Raw genomic sequence first — 25,210 nt, forward strand, 5'->3', positions numbered from 1 at the left:
TCCACGCTTTTGATCATTGAACGAGCATGTAATTTTGTCCAGTCGACGGTTTTGGAATTACATGGCTGAATTTTAGTAGTTATGTATTTTACAGTTTTCGCTAATACCATAGTTCGCAAGACATTAATAGCTTGATTCATATTTATAATATTACTAGCTTACCGCCCGCGGCTTCGCCCGCTTTGTCTAAAGCCTAATAAATTATATACTAACACCTTCCTCTTGAATCAATCTATCTATTAAAAAAAACCGCATCAAAATCCGTTGCGTAGTTTTAAATATTTAAGCATACAAAGGGACATTGGGACATAGGGACAGAGAAAGCGACTTTGTTTTATACTATGTAGTGATGATCATCAGTTACATATATCTTACATTAAATAGGGATAATTATATTAGTGAAGCAAAGTCGTTGATCGTCACAAGATTATAAATTTTTATTGCCCAAAAAACACTAACAATAAGCAAGAAACCCACATTGACATGAAACTTTCCTTATAATGATGATGCCTTCAAGGCAGATTTCGGATTCTTTTTCATAAAATCAATAGGATAATAGTAAGCATGCTTTCCAGATTTGGCCTTACAACCTCTATAGGTAAGATCTAAGAATAAGTATACTCACGTTCAGGTTGTCAAATCGGTGGGAGAGGCAGAGTTCCTGTACTGGCCCTGGGCAGAGTTTGATGCAGGACTCGCAGCAGTTTTTTTCGTCGTCCTCATCGTCTTCTGCGCTGGGGCCGCCGCCAGGGTCGCCTCCAGTGTCTACAGGGAGAAGAACAATTTATAGTTATGGTTGCACTAGTTTCCCGCCCGCGGTTTAGGCCGCGTTTTCGGTCACGTTTTAAAAGAAAAACCCGCATAGTTACCGTTCCTATAAGATTTACGGGATAAAAAAGTATAGCCTAGGTTTAATTAGCTGGTCTTCAGCTACCTACGTATCAAATTTAATTGTAATCTGTTCTGTAATATTTGCGTGAAAGAGTAACAAATATCCATCCATGAACCCATCCTCACAAACTTTCGCATTTATAATATTAGTAGGATATACTATACTGCTTGTCTTAGCCGTCTTCTTATTGTCTACAATAATAAGTGTGGCAAATTTCAGTAACTAATAGTTAAATTCAAATACGTTTAGCTGAACAAACTAGGGGTCACTGGTCACCCAGTGTTCGGAATTCACCAAGAAGCATAAACAAGAGAGAAGTGTGTATATATGCGTAATATTTTGTTCTTTTATTTAATATATTTAATGCATTTTTTTAATAAAGTCTTTATTTTCTATAACATACGGTACTCTATAAATCTGTCTGTCCACGCAATTTTCAAAAAAAGTCAGAAGTAAAGTAAAAAGCAGTCCAAATTTTTTGTTTCACTTATAAGAAAGACTATATTCTTGCAGTGAGAACATTTAAGACCTGATGATGATGATATACCAAATTTGTTATCCATCACCATCTATTTTGTTTTTAAAAGATAAACACACGACGCGTCGTTTGTTCGCAGTGTGTTAAACATTTAATTAAGGAACTTTTCGAATTCAAATTAAGTTGCAAAGAAAGGGAACGGGTGAAAATAGTCTTTTAATTAGCTTGTGTCAGACAATTCACATGTGGGGGAATGTTGTATTTCATTTATCTTTATTAGTTGTCTAATCAAGTGGAATTTAATAGCACAACAATAGTAACGTAGCTCTTAATTAAATTTAAAATGAAATGGAAAAGGTTGTTCGTGGTCCATTCAAGGATCAGTTAACACTCCAAGCTTCAGTACCTTTCTAGAACGATGCCTTTTCGTTTTCACGACCTACGTCAGTGAGAAACCTGATTAAAAATAAGGGAAATGTCTAATGAATAGTCCAACATAACCAAGCATCTCATAAAATTATACCTGTGATCATTCAATCGTAACATTCGAAAATAAAACCATAACGTATGATCCATTTGGGTCCCGCGGTACCAAATCAAAACGCGACCATTGTTCAGACGCGAGACAAATCCGTATTCAACGTAAACCTAGTCAATGGAAGTATTGTACAAAGACTATTGACTAAATTTGAATGAATGAACCGCACAATGTATGCTCCGATCGAAATTGAAATATCCCATACAAACACGAAAACGCCTTTCAAGTTTGGCGAATGTCGTTCGACGATATCTGTCGATAGGAGAATTGTTTATAATTATGTTTGCTCGGAATTCCGAAGATTGAACGCTACTCGTCGCAATATTATTGGCTGAAACTTCAGTATGAAACAACGCTTTAGAATGTCTATTGAGGACACTGCTAGCTTAGTACTTAGTAATTATATGAGGGAGTAGGTACGCTAATCCTGATTTTATGAAATATGCGCTTAGATCTTAAGCCGAAATAATGCTTTATAATGCAGAAAACCACAACAAAATCCATTGAAGATTTTTCGAGATTTTCGAACAAAGATTACCTACCCTTTTTCAAGCTAATGCTATTTCTATTGAGTTACTTTACCTTGCTTTTTTGTGAAGATTACGTTACGCCATGAAGCAAGGGACTTTGAAAACTGCACACAATATAATATTTGTAAATGACTTTGTAGCCAAGGGTAAAAGCTGACAACGACAACTTTTTTAGTCAATCGATGTAGAAAGATCCAAAATACAAAACATATAGATTATTAAGTTTTTTAGTCGCTCGATATAGAAAGATCCAAAATATAAAACATAATAGATAATAGAACTGAACATGCAATATATTTATTGCATGTTTGTGTCTATGCACTACAAGGTCGAAAACTGAATATTCAGACCCAGGGACTCAATTACAGCTGCACTGAATTTCAATGTCACACCCCTTCATCCCGTAACCACGTACTGCGTAATATGTACATGAAATGTGAAACGTAAAATCATCCAATTTCCATTCAGTTAATAGTCGGGTAGCTAATAACGTGGCCGAGGTGGAGCAATCCGAGTTACCCATCGAATACGACGTCTAATAGTTACGCATGAACAAATTTGCTGGATAATTTGAAGGTTTGAATTAGAACTGAAGGATTGGTTAATCTATTTTTAGGTTTAAAGATTGATAGAATAAGTTTTGAAAAGGGTATTTAGTGATATTTCTGGGGGAAGTATTGAAACTTGAAAGTAAAATATTATGAAGTAAAATAAGTCGCGACAAATGTATTTTATAGATATATAGCTGATTATAGAAACAGACACGATTTTAATAACTTCTGTATTGCGACCAGAACAATAAATACTTTCCTTATATTCTACAAGATTATACTACCCAAATGATCACCTAAATTAAAATAAATTTCAAATATCACAACCATTCAAAAATCCACATTCAACGCCAATAAAAATCCGCACTCGCTGCTAATGTATACAGGGTGTAAAGTTACAACAATTTAGGGCATGTAAAAAGATTCGTATTACACAATTACCTGGCCCTTTACCCGGGCCGGTCGTACAGAGCGATCGTAAGGTGCCCTTTGACGATAACACGATGGTTATTCTGGTGCTATTCTCATCTTACAAGTCCGTAGCGAAGGTAAAATTGGCCCGTTTATGGTAATTTTAATTCATGTACTTGATGCCGGTAGGGTAATAAAATCGTATGTTATTTTTATCAGTACGATACACGAATAAGAGGTGTTTGTTACATCTGATGTTACGATATTAAATGCTATTCAATAAAATAAATAAGCAGTCTTGTTAAATGTTTAGTATTTCTTAAAAACTTTCACTATGGTGTCTCAAATCTGATGATTTTCATCAACGTTCTGATGAATGTACAGCTCTCTGTCATTAGCAAAGCTATTATAATTATTTTACAGAATACTTAAATACTATCAATCGCTGGTGCGGAATAAAAGTCGGTTGCTATTGTAGTGGAACCCTAAACATCAGATGACCCAGCTGCTCCTACCTGCTTTGCCAAAAGTGATTCCCATACAGTTATTATACAAGTGGTTCTACAGTAAAACACCACCGACATCATTGCTACCTCCATAAAAGGCCGGCAAAGCACCTTTTTTTTTAAGTGGGGAAATCGCAACACTTCTAGTGTTACAAGTGTTTATGGGCGGTGGTGACCACTTAACATCGGGTGGCCCACCTGCCCCTTTGCTTGCTCTGACATAAAAAAAAAACTCTATCAATCATTAACTTCCAATTCACATCACCTATCTACATCATTGCTTTAACCTCGCTTACCCTATTAGGCATTAACGCGTCAAAAACGAAGTTCAGCCACTATCAAGCGCCGATTAACTCTTCCGATACACCATCATTGCACAATGTTTGTGAAAAGCCAACAGTTTGTGAATAAACAGCGGCTACTTGTTTACCCCTAACCCGTATGTTAACGAGCCACGGGCCTCCACATTATTGAAGTGGAATAATAAAATTAAGCCACTGCGTTTTATTCACCGTTTAAACCTTGAGCGGTTAAACTAGATAAACACCCTGTGTATAACCGTATTTTATTTAGTAATCTTTAGAAGGATACAACTGGTTATAATGCTAGAAATTACGGTTATAAGTCATGTGATTAGCTAGCTAACTGAGCAGAAGTACTACAATATCGATTAGTGTTTGTAACTATATCAAGTTCAATTTATATTATTGTCATTAAGTTTTAAGCTCTATTATACACAACTATATCGACATGAACTAAATCCGAACACACATGCGACTTTACACATACACATACATTATATTTTATCACAGATTATATTTTTAAACCAAAGCAGTTCAACCTTCATTATCGACAAGGCAGAAAACACATTAGAGCTAGCTACTATTATGTATTCTGTGTTAGAGCTTTGCACCCACACAACAACAATATCTTTCTGTTATCTATTACGTAAAAACTTCCACTGTCATCCCAAAAACCACACCAAAAACAGGCAATTTTTTAACAAATCCCCGATGACATTGTGAACCAATCACTCACGAGATTTACGCGCAGGCCTTTGTGTTCTTTCCAATGTTTTTGATACAACGTACTTTTCAATATTTTTCATATCACATTAAGTACTTTTAATCAATGTTTCATAGCACCTAGCTTCATCTATACTAATATTATAAAGCTGAAGAGTTTGTTTGTTTGAACGCGCTAATCTCAGCAATTACTGGTTCGATTTGAAAAATTCTTTCGGTGTTAGATAGCCCATTTATCGAGGTTGGCTAGGGTTATATTATATCTATATGCTAAGACCAACAGTAGCGGAGCCACGCGGGTGAAACCGCGAAGCGCAGCTAGTTTAGAATATGAATAGTAACATATTAGTAGAAGGCTTCATCATATTGTGTCGTTCTCGTTCGTCTAATTAGTAACTACTTAACCCCTGTTTTATTGCTATTTTACTTTTACCTCAGTACTTAGTTCAACAGTAATTCGTTCTAAATACCTGTAGAGTGGAGGCAGTTATTTACGATTATAACAAATTATCAGCTAGAGATTTATATGGGTTCTATATTAAAAATTCCTCAGTGATTTGTTGAGCCGAATTGTATAGTAACGTTCCTGGTTTACGTAATTTATTAGCGTCTTTAACAGTGAATTATGTTAATTCATGCTTCTTTGGCTTGAAAGGAACTTAAATATGAACAAGATAATTTACAGGCGCTTAATGTCTCACGATAAAATTGTTCGGAATACATCTTGGAGATGTGCGAAATAATTTGGCTATAATGTAAAACATAAAACAATTAAAATGTTATATGAGTCATCCAAAAGTAAATCTCTTGATCTTCTTTGCATCAATATCCTACGATAAAACGATACTAATCATTAGTTGTACGGCGAAGGTATTTCTACAGAATAAATAAAATAGCTCTTAAGAGACACCTAGAAGCTTATTGAATCAGATAAAATATAATAAAAAGAGCAAGAAGAAGGTAAAGTGAAATGAATATCGAGAGCAGTGCATTTCCCGCCTCTCAATATAGAAAGGACGGCCAACACCGCTTCCTGACTTGTGCGCCGGCCGCTGATTGTAGCCACAATAGCTCTCAATTTATACTAAACTAGCTGCCCGCCCGTGACTTGGTTCACTACAAACCATTGCTATCAATAAGAATAATTTAAAAGAAAAGCTACTTTACTGTCAACAAAAACTGGTCGGTTTATTATCTAATCTAAAAATACTGGTGCCACGGTGTTTGTAGTTAAACTCCGCCTCCTTGGCCGATTCTCGTGAAATTATGTGTGCTTATCTGGTAGATCTGACAATGGGAACTCAAAATATATTTAACAATTAAAGCCTTTTTTCATTTGTATTTATTTTTCCTATCATTCTTCCTATTATATGAATATGTAATGAGTATAATATATAACTAACATAATCCTTCAAAATTATTATTACAACGGTAGTAGCTACGAATTGCTAACTTCAATAACTTTTGCAACATCCTTTCAATTAGATTTTAAAATCTACACAATAAAAATCTCCACCCTTTCATTTAAAACATATTATTACTCAGAGGCATTGATGTCGCTGTATATAGATATCTGATACTGAGAGAGAATTCTCAAATTAAATTTATTTCCATTAGATACCATCGATACTAGCTCGCGGAATTTAATCACTGAATATTTGATGCTGGTACTGCTTTTAGGCGCGGGTCAAACACAAGCGGCGCGGGCGCGGGCGTGCCATAAGCGCACCTCTTGAATCTGTTTTGCACCACGTCCTTCTTATACATTTTGTATGAAAGAATTTTGGAAAGGCGACGAGGCGGCACGCCACGGTTGCGCCGCGGGCGTACCGCAGGCGTACCGCAGGCGCGCTTCCCCCATCGCATCCAAATAGAGGTCAATTCACGGTCATACACAATCAAAAACAAATCGGGTGGTAGTGGTTAGGGAGCCAGGTGCAAATTTGGTTAACTATTTCCTCTCAAGAGATAATTCGTCAGACGCATGAGAGTATAGTATTATAAAGCCTCGTGAACGTCAGCTGGCGCTCGGTTGGGGGGGTGAGCGGTTGTAGCCTCCCACGCACATAGGAAAAAAATACATTCATTCATTCATTTCCTCTCAGCTAAAAATTTGTCAAATTGTAGCTAACCCAATATCTCAACGAAAATAATAGTCAGCTGGTTACAACATGGTGTATTATACGTCAGCTGGTGTCTCGAACATGAAAGTTAAATTTAAAGAAAAATTTATTTTCCGTTATTTCCTCTCAAACAAAAATTGACCTGATGATAGCTTATATGTAACTGTGGATAAATATATATGTCAGCTGGCTGTATCTTGGTGGAAAAACCGTCAGCTGATACGGGAGGCTACAACCGCTCTTCCCCCCAACCGAGCTCCAGCTGACGTTCACGAGGCTTCATAATACTATACTTTGATGCATTTTTCTAATTACCGCTTGAGAGGAACTTGGTCATAAAATCTGCTGCTGGCTCCCGGACCATAGGAGACGGTAGCCTGTCAGTCAAAAATGTGTTCTCTCTGTGTGGAATTATATAGAGCTGCTATTACATACCCTTCTTCGTTTTGTTTTTAAAGGTGAATTGAATTAATCGATGAAATGATTTACACAGGTGATGGCAGTAGGGAAAGTGAAAATGAAGAAGAGCATAATGAAAGTTCCCATGTATTTACAATGTCAGAAATAAAGATAATCCTGATTTTGATTGTGTTTTTTATTTATTTGTAATTGTAATAATATTGTGGAATGATCAGTACTGTAAATACTTTTGAACTGAGATTTTAATGATAAGATTTATATGGTTTAAATGTAAACCTGTGTTTGAAAACCATATTTTATCTATACTAATATTATAAAGAGGAAAGGTTTGTATGTATGTATGTATGTATGTATGTATGTATGGTTTTCACGCATAAATTAGGTACTGGACCGATTTTGATGAAATTTGGCACAGATAATCTTTAGACCCTGAGAAAGAACATAGGCTACCTTTTATTGCGAAATATGTACCACGGGCGAAGCCGGGGCGGACCGCTAGTACAATATAAATTTTGTGTTATTTTAACCTTCTTTTCTTCCATCATTACACCAGTACTACTTTAAAATTACTTTAAAAGTACTATAAAATTTTCCAAGTAAATTCCAACATTTCCAACAAAGATATATTTGCAATCGTGGGGTTATCCTCGCTATTTACTTACAAGGAATTATCAAAACAAAATCGTTACTTTCAAATTAACGTTACTTTCAAATCTCTTTTAGCACAAAAAACATAATTTTACTAAATTATGCATGAAGAAAATGCATTTAACCACTCTATATAAATATCATTTTCGGACGCCAACAGCGCGCCCGATGCGCGCCGGCAGCGCGCCCGAGGCGCGCCGGCTGGCACGCCCGCGGCGCGCCGGCTGGCGCGCCCGCGGTGCGCCCGATGCGCGCCGCGCCGCTTGTATATGTCCCGCGCCTTACGAACACACTTGTGACGAGCGAAGCGAAATGACACGTTCTGTATTTATTAAACTTATGTGGAACTTAGCAGTGCAGTGATTTTGTTTGTGATAGAGTTAATTATCAAGGAGTAGCGATAGTGCAAACGCAAGTGGTCTAAACCTGTGACGGCATATGTTGTACATCCTTTACCGTTTATGCCAGTATTGTATCTACGAATGACTGTCAGTTTATCAAAATGGAGTCCAAATAAACTAGTATTATAGACAATGCACAAATGCAACTACTCGTTTGTATAAGTGTAGGGATCAGTAGCTTCAAATATTGGTGCTTTTTAAGTAATGACGAAGAAAGCTTCTTAAGCCCTGTGGGTTGGTATCGTTTCAATTAATGATAGCACATCTTTATACAACAAAAGGAAATCTTAATACTATTATAAAGGCGAAAGTTTGTAAGGATTTATGGATGTATGGATGTATGGATGTATGGATGTTTGTTACTCTTTCACGTAAAAACTACTGAACCGATTACAATGAAATTTAGCACACATATAGAGGGTAACTTGGATTAACACATAGGATAGGTTTTATCCCGGAAATCCCACGGGAACGGGAACTATGCGGGTTTTCCTTTGAAAACGCGGGCGAAGCCGCGGGCGGAAATCTAGTTTCTATATATAATTTCTAGGCTCAAATTAAAATACAGTTAGTAATTTCTAACTGAACTATGGCACCTAATTGTTACCCGAATATTCAAACGCACGTGTAAAAATGTTCAAAGAATCTGTGACATTGAAAATATTCTCTCACAACGTGAACACCTCTTTTATTCAACAGTTGAACGTGATAGTTGGTGAATGCCATCCGATCAACACAGTTTACCTGCTACAGGTAAATCTAATATTGACACAGTGCGATTGCTCAGATTAAGCAGGAGCACGCTCCATTTTTCGGGATTTCAATGTTTAAATATGAAATGTTGCACTCTTTCATGCGTGGTAACGAATACTGTAACGGTAGATCTTTCCACGTTTGACCACTTAAAACCTAGATTACACGAGCAATTGAAGGACACGTGAACTAGTATCTGTGCTAAATGGATTGAGTCGTTTAAAAATGTGAGTGCTCGTGCTGGAGTTGTTCGGCTTTCGTGGAAGAACTATTGTGTCAAAAGTAAAAGAACAGCGTTCGTGATTTTCATGTATGAACTAATGTTTTCGAAGATCAATACAAGCTAATTGTTGGTAAGTATATAACATTTATAACTTAAAAATAAGTAGACTGTAGTAGACGACTGTAGATTGAGACAACATTTTAGCTATATACATCTCCATTCTTATAAGTTAATTCATTATGTAAATTAATTATTAATTATTTTCAATTATTTAATTATTAGGTAAATACCTAGATATTCTCAGCCTTACTTATAAAAACTGACTGATCTGTTGCTTAAGCAACTCTCAGTTAAATAACTCTCAACTCCTTAAACAATGATTAAAATAATCTTACTTATAAACCTGTCTCAGCAGTGTCTCAACTAAGTAACGTCAATATATTTTTTTCTAGTAACATTATCGAAATAAAACCCGCTATTCACGTAAAACTTGACTAAAAATGTACTTTTTGACAAATATGAATGGTAGACTTTATTTTGTATGACGTTTAACTGACAGGTTATTGATAACTTTCAAATTTCAAACATTTGTCGTTAACACAGATTTGAGATTTTTGATAAATTCAAATTCAGTTTTAATTTAAAATGAGTTCAATGATCAATAAACGTTCTCGTTCGACGAATTGGAGTGAGGAGGATAAGGTACGTAATGTACACAAGAAATCTAATAGAATGTACTTATTTCCTTACATGTTTTAATGCTTATTAATAAATATATATTGCTCTTTAGAAAGTGCTTCGAAAATTAGTGCTCGAGCGAGCACATATATTAGAGAATAAGGATACATCGACTAACACAAATACAGCAAAAAAACTTGCATGGGAAGATGTTTTGTCTTGGTTGGTGTTGGTTATTTTAGTTTTACTTATTCTAACAGTTTCTTGTATTTAATAAATTGTTACCTGTAATAACATTATTATTGTTTTTATATTTCAGTTATAATATCATTTCACTCCATAAAAGGGACTTAAGCCAAATACAAAATCAGTGGAGGAATTTGAAGAATCGGGCTAAGGCTTCGGAACACAAATTTAGAACGGCAAGAAACATGACAGGCGGGGGACCTCCGCCACCAAGTCCTCCGCCCGAAGATCAAGAACTTATAGCAGCTCTTCCTAATGAGTTTGTGGTTGATAACAATCCTTTTGATAGCGATGCAACACATGGCCAACAGGTTTATATTTTTTACATTTTCTACTGCTATTATTCCTTAATTTGGAATATCCATTAAGGGATAATAGCGCTATGCATATATAGTTTTTTATTGTGAGATTGAGTAATTATATTTTATATATTTATAGGAAGTTACTAAGGAGTCTGCTGATGATACATTGAAATTGAATGAAAATTATGAAAGCACTGCACATGCAAAGGTAATCATATTATATAATAATTTGTATAATATTTTTATCAGTTATGTTATACAAAAATATCAGTATTATAAATAAAATTTATATTATTTTAAAATAATTATTTTTTTTTTATTTTTAGCCTGAATTGCCAAATTTCTCCACTGAATTGCCACGAATAACAAAACCTACACATCATATTTTCAAAGCTAAACCAAAAAAAACGTAAGTATGTAATGTTGAAAATAGAATTTCATGAAATTTCCTGTGCTTATTGTTCAGCTGTGATTTATGTGAAATAATGTTTAATGTTTATGTTATTTTTACAGTGGGAAATCAAATTCTAATTACGAGCATCAATTATTCCTCCTTGCAAAAAAAAGCAGGGAGGAATTAATGAAGCAACAACAAGAGTTGCATCTAATTAGGTTAGAACAAGAGAGGGAGCTTCACCTATTAAGAATAGAACAAGAGAGAAAGAAGCTGCAAATACTTGCATTAGAGGAGGAATATTTAAAAAAGAAAATAAATTTTGAAAAATAATAAAATATGGTTTTTATTGATTAAAATAAGTTTCAATATAAATGGCCCTGTTTATATTTTCGTCTTCATCTTCTATATTATCAGGGACAGCTGTTGGATAGATTAATAATTGATTTTCAAGGCCTGAAGGATCTAGAAAAATACAAAATAAAGTATTAAAATATGCTTATTTTTTATGTATCAATGGCATTATTAAATATACTTTGTTTACATATTAGTTTGCACAAATACCTTGATTTAAAATAGACTCATTAAAGAGTATTGCTAAATTGTGCAAAACTGCACAAGCAACAATAGTGGTCTTGATCACTTGCAGAGACCCTCGCATTGTTTCGTTGAGTATGCGGAATCTTTGTTTCCACACGCCAAAGCAACGCTCTACAGTATTCCTCGTTCGTATGTGACTCAGGTTGTACCTTTCTTCTGCCTGTGTCCTTGGTCTTAATATTGGTGTTAGAAGATGCGAAGTACAAGGATACCCGCTATCTCCAATCAGCTTCCCATGAAATTCATTCTCCTCAAACCTCCGCTTTATTGAGCTTTCTCTATATATGCGGGAATCATGTGTACTTCCTCTCCAGTGACACACAATATCGCAGATTTTAAGGTCAGAGTCACATACTACCTGTAATTATTGTCAATATTATTATAAATTAGAAACACATAATAGCACACATAACAATGAAAATTTATTACTTTAAATACACTATGATCAAACTAAAATGTTATTGTACAATGTTCATACTTGAGTGTTAATGGAGTAATGTCCCTTCCTATTAACATAGTACTGTCCAGCCTCTCCACTCACTTTGCGTATCTTAATATGAGTACAATCTATTGCACCAATGATACGCTTCATCCCGCATATGGCCTCAAATTTCCTAATTGCTTTGGCTTCCTCGGTTGAGTTCGACGGCATATTAATATAACGCGAACTTTTAGAAGCTAACGCAATAGCAACATTTCGGGACAAACGGGAAAGTGTCTGTTGACTCATTCCGTGAATGTCAGCACAATCTTCTTGGATCTGTAATGTAATAGGTCGTTATACAGGCTTTTCTATTGTATATATCCAAAACTAGAGCACAAAAGTCACATCTACCTCATGCCGGCCCCAATATCGAATAACTGCCATCACTTGCAGTTCCACTGGAATACCGCCCCCTCGAGTGTCCACGCGAAGGTCATCCCGAATCAAATTAATGATTTGTTGCATGTTATTCTTTCCGAATCTATACCTCGACCGGAATTCCTCTTCGTCGAGGTCCAAAGGATTCACCCTCTGTTTATAATTTTTTCTTTGTCGCCTACGAATATTAAAATAACGAATCTCCTGCACATCATTGGTAAAATCGTCGATCAAGGTATCATTTATATCCATTTTATTGCAAAAATAATAAAAAACACTAATATAACTTTATTATTTGCAACTATTGACAACAGCTGTTTGACAATAATATCCGCCATGATGTCTCTCAAATAGATTTAAAGCAGGGTCGGACGTTTCTTAAATTTTGACATTATATAACTGTTACTTATACACCTCTCAACACTGAATTGGGTTTATAAGTGAAAAAAACGTTGATCAACAGCTAAGAGGGGCTCTTAAATTTGAGAGACGTTTATAAGTAAGGCTGTCTGTGATTGTTTCACCAATCTACAAAACATAACCTACGGAAGGAATAATAACATTAATGTACGAACCTAATGTAACGAGCCGGGCGCAACCCCTTTGAGTGTGCAATGTCTAAACAAATACTAACACCACATTTGTTCTTGTTTAAAATGTAATTATTTAAATGGCGACCCCAGTTTTAATCTCACTCTGTCCATTTCCAAATTAATATTTAGTATTTCTCTAGTTACATCAGTACAAACACAACAAAAGGCAAAGTTTAAGCTCAACAGGAGTGCAAATTTGAATGTTAACTTTTACTGTATTATGTTTCCTTTTAATTCCCCCGCAACCAACATTGCACGAATGAAATTATATATGAACATGCTTTTCAAAATAAGTTATTATCAACATTTGCATTTCGCTCACTTTGCACTGAAGTAGGTACCATGAATTAGTATGAAAAATAATTAATTCAGACCTAATATGCGCAATATGTTCAAACAGGCTGAAAAGTTAACATTTTCGAGTGATATTAATTCATCCGAATAAGACTTTCAATACCTAAATCTACTTAATAAAATAAATGTATAGTTTGATTAATTAAAGCTTTCATGAGAATTATACTTTCATGAATATTAAATCGTGTTATCATACGATTTAATATTTAAATGTTTACTTACACCAGATTTTAATAAAAGCCAACAAAGGAAAAATAATCATTAGATATAATAATCTTCATAAACGCTTTGAAATCTAAGCAATTCTAATTGTTATCTATTTAAGTCTTCTATTTAAAAAAACGTATGAAATGTCTTAATATTATATCGTATGTAACACAAAAGTTTTCCAATGAATGCAGTTACGCGGAACAACCTATACCCGTCTTAATTAACTGCAAAAATGATAAAAAAAATTCAATTTCCTAGCATTGTAACAGAGCGAACCAATTTGAGGAACTCGAAATTGAGGAAATATATTGGTTGAGGTATGTTTCTCGAAAGCGATGTATATGCAATATGTTTTTAAACGGAACACGTATATTGACTAATTCTCGCATCTCTATTAAACCGGGTTCGTAGAAGATGGCGTAGGGTAACGGCACCAGTGGTCAGCCAGGCACCAGTGATCAGCCTATTGCGTTGTTTATTGGCCATAAATATCGCTGTAATCAAAATAACCAAATCACGCGCACTTAAATAGAAGCTCTGTTTCGTTATTGGTTCATGCATCACGCGATAGGAGCAGCAGGGGGTCAGGGGAGAGAAGTAAACACGTTCGTACAGGTGCTGTCCGCCGACAAGAGCAGAAGTGTCATGTCTGCAATATTTTTTGTTTCACGTGGTGCTCTTTTGAAAGGTGAGAAATAACATATTTTAGTATGAAATGTGATTGTGATTTATAGATAATAACTTTATAGCTTACTTAGAGCATTTAATTTTATGAAATTTGATAAAAAATATTGTTTTTTTACTTAAAAATTTGAGGGGCTGACCATTGGATACTGATTTTTTATGAAAGATCCAATGGACAGCCCCTGGGGCTGATTACTGGGATTATTCCTAATTGTTAGAAAACCCAGTGGTCAGCCGCATTTCGAAATATTTTTTTCAAGCGGCTCGAAGCGAAAGAAGCGACCACTGGGTCTCAATCTGTGGTCTCAATGATCCAGTATTCAGCCACGATGTTATTGAAATAATATTTTAAGTATAAATGCGAATGTTTGTGTTTAAATCTATAAGTAATACTTCATGTTAGTTAAGTTTTACCTGAAATAATGGTATTATGTGTATTCTTAACCAAAAGTTATTATTGTTCCCTTTATTTCTAGCTAAAAATGCCGCCAAGACAACAGTATCCTCCAGAGAAATCCTCCGAAAGAGATCCTCCTGTGGTTGATTATAATTATATATATTGTGGATTATAGATACATCAATAGGACATATTATAAACTAATATCGCTGATTTTTTTAAAAATAATTATTGCTGTATTTATGATAAACAATAAGAAGTTCCTAGAAAATAAGAAGACACAAAGAGATTGTAATAGTATGTTTAAAATAATATTTGTATTATGTGCGATATACATTTTTTTGTGCTAAGTGAATCGTTGCTATAAAAATGTGATTAATATGGTTGATTTTGATATAACATTGTTTATTTGGATCTCATAATTAGTTATACTTACTAAAGGCTGAACACTGGGTTCAACAAGGCTGTTTATTGGTTTTTGGAGGCTGTTCACTGGGACACTGGGCCATTTTTTGTTTAAAATTAATTATATATTTTACTAAGAGAATTATTGTTTTTGATAAATGCTGATTCGAAACTACAATAAACAATACATCCATACATGTTGTACGTTTTTTTATTCGACGATTGTTGTAGAAATGGCAATTGTCAAAACTTCAAAAAGCTGTTATGAGGCTGACCACTGGTGCCGTTACCCTATATTAATGCCTAATAAATTTCAGAGAATCCTACACAAATTGCGCCTCTAAATTCCAAACTAAGTGGGGGTATATTTCGTATAATATTTTAGATTCTATTAATCGAATAATTTGTATTTTTACTCAATACTACGCCAAGAATAAATTCTTATGTCCATAAAAAATATGTATGCAGTATTGATCAGTGGCCATTGGAACAACCTAGATGTAGCTCAAAGTTATTACATAAATGAAGTGTCCTCACCAGAGTGGGCGAGTATAGAATATCAATTTATTTTTCTACAGTATTTTATTCTAGGGCAGTATGCTGATATAGGATTGCAAGTCTGAAGTATTATAATATATTCAACAGTTGCATCTAGAGCTTGATCACAAGAGTGAGTGGTCATATTTGGCTAGTAAGTGCCAAATTCTATAGGGACTATTGTCTGAAGACTATAGATCTGACCCAAAAAGTTTCATGGTAAGCATTTGTATTGTTTAGGTCTTCTGGATAAATAAGTGTAGGAGACAGTTCAGGATTGAAGCTGATTGATAGATCCAATGACGGCACGGATCAAAAATCAATGCATCCACTCGACATATATGTACATATACACCGAGCGTTGATACATTGAGAATTATGATTGATATCATTTTGATGTAAGCACCTCAAGTCTAACTTTTTATGAGGTATCAATAATATCAATATACATTTTTTTAACTTCTTAACATCTCTACAAAATTATTTATAACCGTGTGACTTTCATATCTTACTCATCCATACGAATTAAGTTTGCAAAAAAATAAATAAATTTCGACTCGACTTTCAGCTTAAGATGTTCCTTTTATTGGCTAAAACGCCACCTTCCGAGATTTCTCCTTGATTAGCAATTCAAATATTTTCTTTTACATTAATTTAGGATCTTGAGTGGTTGATGTATTATTTAATGACTGGCAATGAATGCCATTGTAGGTATTAATATTAATTTCAATTTATGAACTGTCTTTATAAGAGTAAAAGGAGGTACATTAATTTTTTATATAGAATACGTTAAGGTAGGTCAAGAAACAAACTTTCATTGCCAAATATTTTTAGAAATTAGGAAGTACTTTGTAATCGAATAATTATCCCAATGTAGTACATAGCAAATCCATACTAATATTATAAATGCGAAAGTAACTCTGTCTGTCTGTCTGTTACTCAATCACGCCTTAATTACTGAACCAATTTGCATGAAATTTGGTATAGAGATATTTTGATACCTGAGAAAGGACATAGGATAGGTTTTATTCCGGAAATCCCACAGGAACGGGAACTATGCGGGTTTTTCTTTGACTGCGCGGGCGATGCCGCGGGCGGAAAGCTAATTCTATATATAATTGTATTGTACGTACACGCGACAGGTGCAATCATAAGTCCATTAAAATAACATGCCGTTATTCAAAGGAACTTTAATCAAACTCCTATTTCCATTACCATCTCAGCATATTATTTAAAAAACTTCTATATACTTTAATCTGACATACAATTGGTCGCCATATATAATTTAGATAGATACTTAATCGATCAATATTTTTGAAGCGAAACTTCTTTAGGCGCGTTGAGAGTAAAATTTAAGGGTCGCGTCATGGCAATACCGGCACGTCATGCAGTAAGGCGATAAGACGATTTTGGTATCTTTGAACCTTTCCAAAGAATTTTCACTTCTGACACGTGCGCTCGGCACACATGCTTTTTTTATTTATATAATCGTATCACTTGGAACTCACCTTCTCCGAGTAGGGGTTGTATGTCAACATCAGGTTTGCCCGAGGGGCAGAGGGGCAGGGCAGGCGACGAGCTCTGCGCGCCTCCTTCTGCTTCCACCTGGAAGAAGATTTCATTATAATGGGTGCTTTTAATCTATTCCTGTATAATGTATTATGTATAATTTTTAATGTTTTATCTGGAAATTTTGGGATGTCTTAACGCGATAACAAGCTTTTCGCTCTGTGTTTGCGCCCGTACAGTAGAAAATTCAGATGGGAGTGAGGTGTTGTAAGGCGGTAAAAAGTAGGTAGCCTATATCACTTTCGAACCTCCTAACTTTATCCAAACAAAAAATCATATCTTTGATATCGTTACGGTGTGAAATAAATAAAAACACTTTCAATTTTGCACGCCTCAAGCGAAGCGTTGAGGTGGGTACTACTGTCACTTCGCGCAAAACATCTGATTTTTCAAACTTAATTTTAATATTAAGAATAATTGTAACAATGGATTTAAACATTTAATTTTGTTTAAATAGTCTGTTATCTGTAGTTTGAATTCGTAATGAGCAATCTGAATAATTAAAGTTTTGTTCTATGGTTGGTGTTATTTCTTGTTAATTGCTCTTAAAATATTACATCTGATAATAGAATTACTATAACTTTATGAATATAACGGTAAAATAAATGTGTATAGTCTACAAGATAATAACTTTGGGCTATAAACAGAAACAGATTTTTTTTACTGTTTTTCTGAATTGAAATATTAAATTCTGCGTAGAAATTTTGACTAGTCATAGCTATATACTCAATCTTCTGAGATGATAAGACGGGCTTCTCTTTTGAGGCCAAATGTGATAAAATATAAAAGAGTAAGCACAGAAGATGTTTCATTTTTCAATTATTCTCATAAAGAAGTAAAATATCATGACATGCGTGAAAATAAAATTTTATTTCTACTTATTGTTGAGTTATCATATGGTTATCATTCTTACTTTCTGACTCCTCCCGTGTTCTCTGTACGACATCGAATAAACGTCCAAACATTCAATACCAAGTACCAAAGAAATATCATCATCTCGCAACCAACCAGCACATAACCACAATTGTTTAGCACATTATTTTAACATTGCAGACAAACATTGATCAAAACATTTCTCTTTCTCTAATGACGTGTTTCATGACATATTGTTTGTGACAGCGTAATTTGTGTCAGTGTCTCTCAAAGATAAAATCCTGTGATAAAATCGATGCCGAAAATAGGCGAAGGAGGTGGAAGTTGTCATGGAACAATTTATACAGGGTGTCCCAAAAAGTAGTGATGAACGGAAGCTGGGAGGTAGAAGAGCTAGAGGACTATCCGAATCACCCCCATATGTGTTATGCGATTTTTCGTATTTTCGGAGTTATGACATTTTTTTAAATTTTTCATCTATTGCCGAGTACGATGATATTTTCACTCATGGTGACGTCAATTATTGCGCTAGATGCTTGATTTTTTTTGTGTGCTAAGCTGAAAGATAGGCCAATTCAGTATGGTAACACTTACTATCGTTAGATTTTTGAATGGAATAAAAAAAAGAATTAAATGCCAAGAAAGATAAATTTACCCAGTATGTTCACAACTTCTAGGGCCCATAAAAAATAAAATCACATAAAAAAAGTTTTCTATTTGGCTTTTAAAAACTTGCTCTATCTATCAGGTAGCTACCCTGAAAATTTCATTTTATTATTCAGAAGGCTTCAATCGAAAAATTGAATTCGAAATTGGGTAAGTGCAAAAATTGAATTAACATGATGATTAATAAAAACAAATAAAAACCAATAACAAGGTGTTTAATTACCAAAAATTTTTAAAATGACCCCGCTGTTGCTCAGTGCAAGTGCGACATCACCGTAAAAAGTTATCTTTTAAATGTCTTTATGCCCTTTATAATTTTAAATGGTTTCTTCTGCTACTATGAATTTCCAGGTTATTTCGTCCAAATTGTGGCATTCTCTCAAGTGGCCGAGGTCTTTTTAGTTTCCCCATTGAACCAAATTAATAGGGTTTAGGTCGAGGGACCGTGGAGGCCAGGCTTTAAGGCAGGCGTCACCGGCGCATGCGCAGGCTGCAACGACCAATCCATCTTTCAGGGTATCTTTACCCTTTAGCCTGGCCTGCACGGTCTCCGGACATAAACCATATTGATTTTTTTCCGTGGAGATACTACAAAGACGAGAGACTGCTACAATTTGGACGAAATAACCCGGAAATTCATAGTAGCAGAAGAAACCATTAAAAATGATAAAAGGGCATTCAGACATTTAAAAGACAACTTTTACAGTGATTTCGCACTTGAACTGAGCAACAACGGGGTCATTTTAAAATTTTTTGGTAATTAAACACCTTGTTATTGGTTTTAATTTGTTTTTATTGTCATCATGTTAATTCAATTTTTGCACTTACTAAATTTAGATTTCAATTTTTCGATTGAAGCCTTCTGAATAATAAAATGAAATTTTCAGGGTAGCTACCTGATAGATAGAGCAAGTTTTTAAAAGCCAAACGGAAAACATTTTTTATGAGATTTTATTTTTTTACGGGCCCTTGAAGTGGTGAACATACTGGGAAATTTTACCTTTCTTGGCATTTCATTCTTTTTTTTATTCCATTCAAAGATCTAACGATAGTAAATATTACCATACTGAATTGGCCTATTTTTCAGCTTAGCACACAAAAAAAATCAAGCATCTTCCGCAATAATTGACGTCACCATGAGTTAAAATCTCATCATACTCGGCGATAGATGAAAAATTGAAAAAAATGTCATAACTCCGAAAATACGAAAAATCGCATAACACACATGGGGGTGATTCGGATAGCCCTCTAGGTCCTCTACCTCCCAGCTTCCGTTCATCACTACTTTTTGGGACACCCTGTATACTAACTGCATTCAACTTTTGTTGGGTTATATTGGTGTAATATGGGTGTAACAAACTTAACTTTAATTTATTTATTTAGTGTAGATGTAGACTAATGTAAAATTGGGCTTCAACAGGTTTCGAGCTAGGGGTTTGTATGTATGGTTTGGTTGTAGATAAAAATTAATAAGAAATTTAAAAAAATTTCATGTACATATAATCAATATTCAATACTGACTGATTACAAAATACTATTATTTATATTATACAATACATAAATTACATTAAGCTCTCACTATTTTATTCATAACAATTAAAAGCATTCAATAATAGCCACATTAACTACCTATAGCATTATTAACGACTGCAGAAACAAGTTATTTCGGTTGTAACGTAACTAACAGCCTAACAGAAAGCTTGTCAACTGGAAATAGCCCTAACAATTTGTAGTGTAGCGCTACATTTATAGGTTTAAAACTAAAGCAAATCCTAAAAGCAAACTAATGTTTTCTTAACTCGTGTACTACTCTGGATTAAAAAAGTATTCTGGAATACCTTTATATATGCATAAGAGTTTAGTAGTTCTAAATTTAAAACTTATATAAAAAATGTACTAGTTCAGAGAGCCTACCCATGGAGGGTTGTCGCGTAAAAACCACAGGACAGTTCTTTGGCATATTATTATAATATATTATGATGTTACATATTATGTATTTTGTAATATTAAATTGTAAAACTGACATGATTAATTAAAAGAGCAACCTAGGAGTTTCTTGACGGTTCTTTTTCGTAGATACTGCTTCCGAACCGGTGGAAAATGTTAAAAATATGTAATGATGAGTCAAAAGTGCTTCTAGAAGAAGTCTAATTGAATTACATTCAAATTCAATTGTTATATTCGAGATTACACTTTTAACTCAAGAAAGGTTAAATGGATTTTAATGATTGTTTCTTTGTTGGATTTGTCTCCGCTTGCATTATAGCTATATACCTTACAAAAAAATCTAAGCAAAACCAGAGGAGATCTTAGTTTTAAAATAGATCTGATTTAACATCGATTTCGTATGAATACAGTTCGTAGTGCAAACTGCATTGTATTATTAAAGATGAGATCTTCTAGAAGCTATTGTGTTTGTATGTTTGATTCTAATCATTGTGAGAAGGTTTCTATGGTTTCTATTACTTGCTATTGCAATTCTATGTTACCTATTAAAATCTGTCTTTAGTTTATCAGTAAAGTAGGTTTAGTTTATAAGTAGTATACATACCTACCTGATGTGTTCATTTTTTAGATATTAACGATTTTAACGGATTTTAAACGCGATTTATTCATTAGGTATAATAATATTGTTATCCCGCCGTTTCGACAATGAATAAATGGCGTTTAAAATCTGTTAAAATCTTTAAGTCCTAAATACCTACTCGAGTAAAATCAAACACAAGAAAATACAGTGTTCATGATTGTATGTATAGTAATATTAGACGAAATATTTAAATTTTTATAATCTTTAAAATGTAAAATATAAGGTAATATGTAAGCAATCTGAGAAACCACTTTAAATAAAAATTTCCTTCCACCAAATTGCAAAACAACAAAATCACTAATCATGATTAATTTTGTATTTTGTACTGCGGTTTTAATTAAAATAAATGAATCATGGCGAGGACAGTGGGATAATAATGTATAGATTAAAATTTATTATTACAATCTGGCAAATATAATCCCCATTGGTTTATCTGTGGATTACAAATTGCAAATTTTGTATTGCAATTTAGCTAATTAGGAATTTTATATCAATATGAAATTGGATCTAGGTTCATATGAAATTATATTTTCATACTATCTATTTTGTGTAAATCATAATATAATTTAATCACTTAGTGAAAGTGACAATTCAAACGATCTGGGCTTGAAAAAGGGTGCTCTGAGATAATATAGTCTATAATAATTTTTCACTATTTTTTCGTATGTTTTATCATACCATATCGTCACATATCGTATTATCTTACGAGCCCCATACATAAAAAGATAACAATAATTACGTCTTTCTTTGTTCATCTTCCTATACGTTCCTATCACACGTTTTTGTCATGATAACTGACAAAATAACAATAAACACACCTTTAACATGCAAAAATGGCTATTAATATCATTTAACTAATAATCCTTTGAAAAAAACCATCAAAAGATTAATCTTCTGAACTCCAAACAACTTTCCAAACAATTTGGTTGGGTTTATCCGATCATTAGTCAAAGATATTCAGACGAATACTGCTTCATCTATCATTTTATTAGCGTACTGACATGGACCCATCGATGGATACAAAGAGCTAGAGTAGCGAGATAAGACATCAAAGAAAAGGAATAGAATCTATACAATTAAAGTGGAAAGATTTGTTTGTTTGTCATGATATAACTCGAAAGCTATAGGATGGCTTTTTAAATTACTTACCACTAAGAATGTAATTACCGAGCTCATATTTTAGCTGAAACAAGCGGCTATTATTTAGTAAATCTTAAAACTAATGCATTCTTTAAAAATTAATTATTTGAAAGTTCGTTGCATCGTCACACCAAAAGTTAAATTCCGGTTTAATCGATTCTATGCTAATGCATTAACCACTGTACCCACGAATCGCTCAAACATGATTTGCAATTCAACAAACATTTTGAACTATTCATTTACTAGGAGCAACTAAATAGTCTAATTAGGAACTACTACCACCAAAAAGCCAAAGATTTTTTGAAGGTGCTGGACTAACAACATTTAAAAACTTTCTGTTATAGATACTTCTAGTATTTATTATACTCTGAATAAGACGCGTAGACTGAAGTCAATGCTCTTCTGAAGTCTAATACAAAATATGATTTGTTCCCAAATGAATGGAGCTTTTATTATGACATATAGCCGACCAATAAGGAACCATAATAAGTAAGTGGCTAATATAGTATATTTTATATCTACAATTTGTAATAGATTAAGGTTGATATATCTCGTATGGTCAGCCAAGTATTGGTTATAGCCCTCTAGGGATTAACATAATGTTGGACCTTTATTCACTTTAATATTGAACTCTTTTCGATGGCCATGAATCAAGGGTAAATGATATGATAAACAATTCATATGGTTGGGTTTTGCATGAAGATCGTGGATAAATGTTATTGTGGTATGTTTTATGAATTATGTTGTGTGAACTATGTTTTATTGTATGCCAATAAATATGGGTAAATAGTTTATAGTCTATCAAAAATGAGCGCGTGTGCCGAGCACACGTGACAGAAGTGAAACTTCTTTAGCAAGATTCAAATAGGTATACCAAAATTGTCGCCATTACTCGTGACGGTATTACCATGACGCGACCTTAAAATTTTACTCTCATTGGGCTTAAAGAAGTTTCACTTCAATAAAAATAGAGGAGGATAGGGTAGCGTCTTATTCATAAAATAAGTATTACGTTATTATAATGTTATTTACCTGCCACTAATACTTAGTGGCAGGTTAATAACGTTTAAATTATAGAACAAAATATTATGTAAATTAATGAGACAAAAAATGTATTGAACAGTAGGTAGTAAATATTAGCAAAATAATGTATATGAAAAGATATTTGTCACTCATTCTTTAAAAGAACAATAGAACAAATTAAACATTATACTAAACAATATTAAGGTAAATATATTGAAAAGGTACTATAAGGACAACAGGCTAAAAAACTATTATTTGTACGAAACGATGCATGTAATTGATAATGGTGCTTGAATAAAAAATAAACACAAAAATCCATAAACAAATAAAATATTCATTGTATAACGTTTAAGAAATGATTTAACTACAATAAAAATCTATGAAAATATTTGCTTTCCAAACACGTTTCACGAATACGCTCATTGCTCATTGATGCATTACTTTTATTCTATGGACAAAATATTTGTTTTGTTTTAAACATTGTTTTTTTTTATATTGAAATAAAAATTAAGTGTATAGAGAATGTGAATGTAAATAATATTATTATTTTAGGAAAGTCTTTGCGAACTCTGAACTTTAGTTTTAAATTATTCTATCAAGTTTCACAATTTTAGAGTAAACGAGTCAAATCTAAATCAGATTTTGAGGCAAATCACAAAAATCGATCAAAATGTCTCGTATAGTTCAGCTTCATAAAACTTTTAAACTTTACTAGATTTATAGCTTATAGTTTCGACTATGATTAAAATCTTAAAACTCATAAGATTTCTTTAATTGAAGATACAATAATGATTTGAATCAATATTTAATAACTTAGATGAAATATCTGAAAATGGCTGAATACAATACATTTAGCTCTTCCAATGTCTGAATGAAACTGCAATAAAAAAACTGTATTGTTTCATTCAGCCTAGTAATCGAATCTTATCAACTTCTTCATTCCAGTCTTCGCTTTAAAAGTTAATAATAAATGAGTTCATGAATCATGATATCATTTTATGGACTCCACAGTCCGTACTCTGTGCAAATCCCCCAAAAATAATAAAATCTTATACGTACGTAATTTTGTAACACACGAACCCATGGGCGGATATTATATCTTTCCCATAAAACATTTCGAAAGCGCGATTCAGAACGACATTTTATTATTATTATTATAAATGCAAGTAACTCTGTCTGCCCGTCTGTTACTCAATCACGCCTAAACTACTGAACCAATTTTCATGAAATTTGGTATGGAGATATTTTGATACCCGAGAAAGGACATAGGCTACTTTTTATTTCGGGAAAATGACGCAATCCCGGAAATCCCACGGGAACGGGAACTATGCGGGTTTGGACTGCCCGGGCGAAGCCGCGGGCGGAAACCTAGTGATTTATAAAGACAAAAATTAGATACTACTATGGTCTTAACTATTTTTGATTTAAATGTAAATTATTTTTTAAATACAGAGAGGGAAAAAAGGCTTTTTTGTGTGTTAGCGGATAACTACTGAAGACTCACAATAAGGCTGTAAACTTAAGTTCATTTAGAAATTTACTTTAAATTTTATGTACCTACAAGTTCGTAGTAATTTTCTGCAAAGCTTGT

At 33.7% G+C, this 25,210-nt stretch overlaps 2 protein-coding genes and 1 long non-coding RNA gene across 3 annotated transcripts in view; 2 read left to right on the forward strand and 1 right to left on the reverse strand.

Annotated features, from left to right (window-relative positions):
• LOC149491465 (adenylate cyclase type 6) overlaps positions 1 to 25,210 on the reverse strand; it is a 128,319-nt gene that overhangs the window by 68,321 nt on the left and 34,788 nt on the right. The window contains exons 3-4 of the mRNA XM_089697058.1: positions 17,270 to 17,366; positions 626 to 765 (exon numbers count right to left, since the gene is read on the reverse strand). Coding sequence (XP_089553184.1) covers positions 626 to 765; positions 17,270 to 17,366 — 237 coding nt within the window. The remainder of the gene's footprint in view (positions 1 to 625; positions 766 to 17,269; positions 17,367 to 25,210) is intronic.
• On the forward strand, positions 9,856 to 11,395 carry LOC149491466 (uncharacterized; the record flags this gene model as incomplete). The annotated part of the gene is made up of 5 exons (XM_089700332.1): positions 9,856 to 10,201; positions 10,497 to 10,734; positions 10,862 to 10,933; positions 11,052 to 11,134; positions 11,239 to 11,395. Coding segments are annotated over exons 2-5 (438 nt in total), but the record flags the coding sequence as incomplete, so codon positions are not given.
• On the forward strand, positions 14,166 to 15,373 carry LOC149491467 (uncharacterized). Its single transcript, XR_016316160.1, has 2 exons — positions 14,166 to 14,426; positions 14,899 to 15,373. It is a non-coding gene; the product is annotated as an uncharacterized LOC149491467 (long non-coding RNA).

This window comes from Colias philodice, chromosome 1 (genome assembly GCF_061535455.1).
Source record: "Colias philodice isolate Cphi_HAF_F1 chromosome 1, ilColPhil1 Martin Lab GWU primary, whole genome shotgun sequence".
Classification (NCBI taxonomy): Eukaryota; Metazoa; Arthropoda; class Insecta; order Lepidoptera; family Pieridae; genus Colias; species Colias philodice.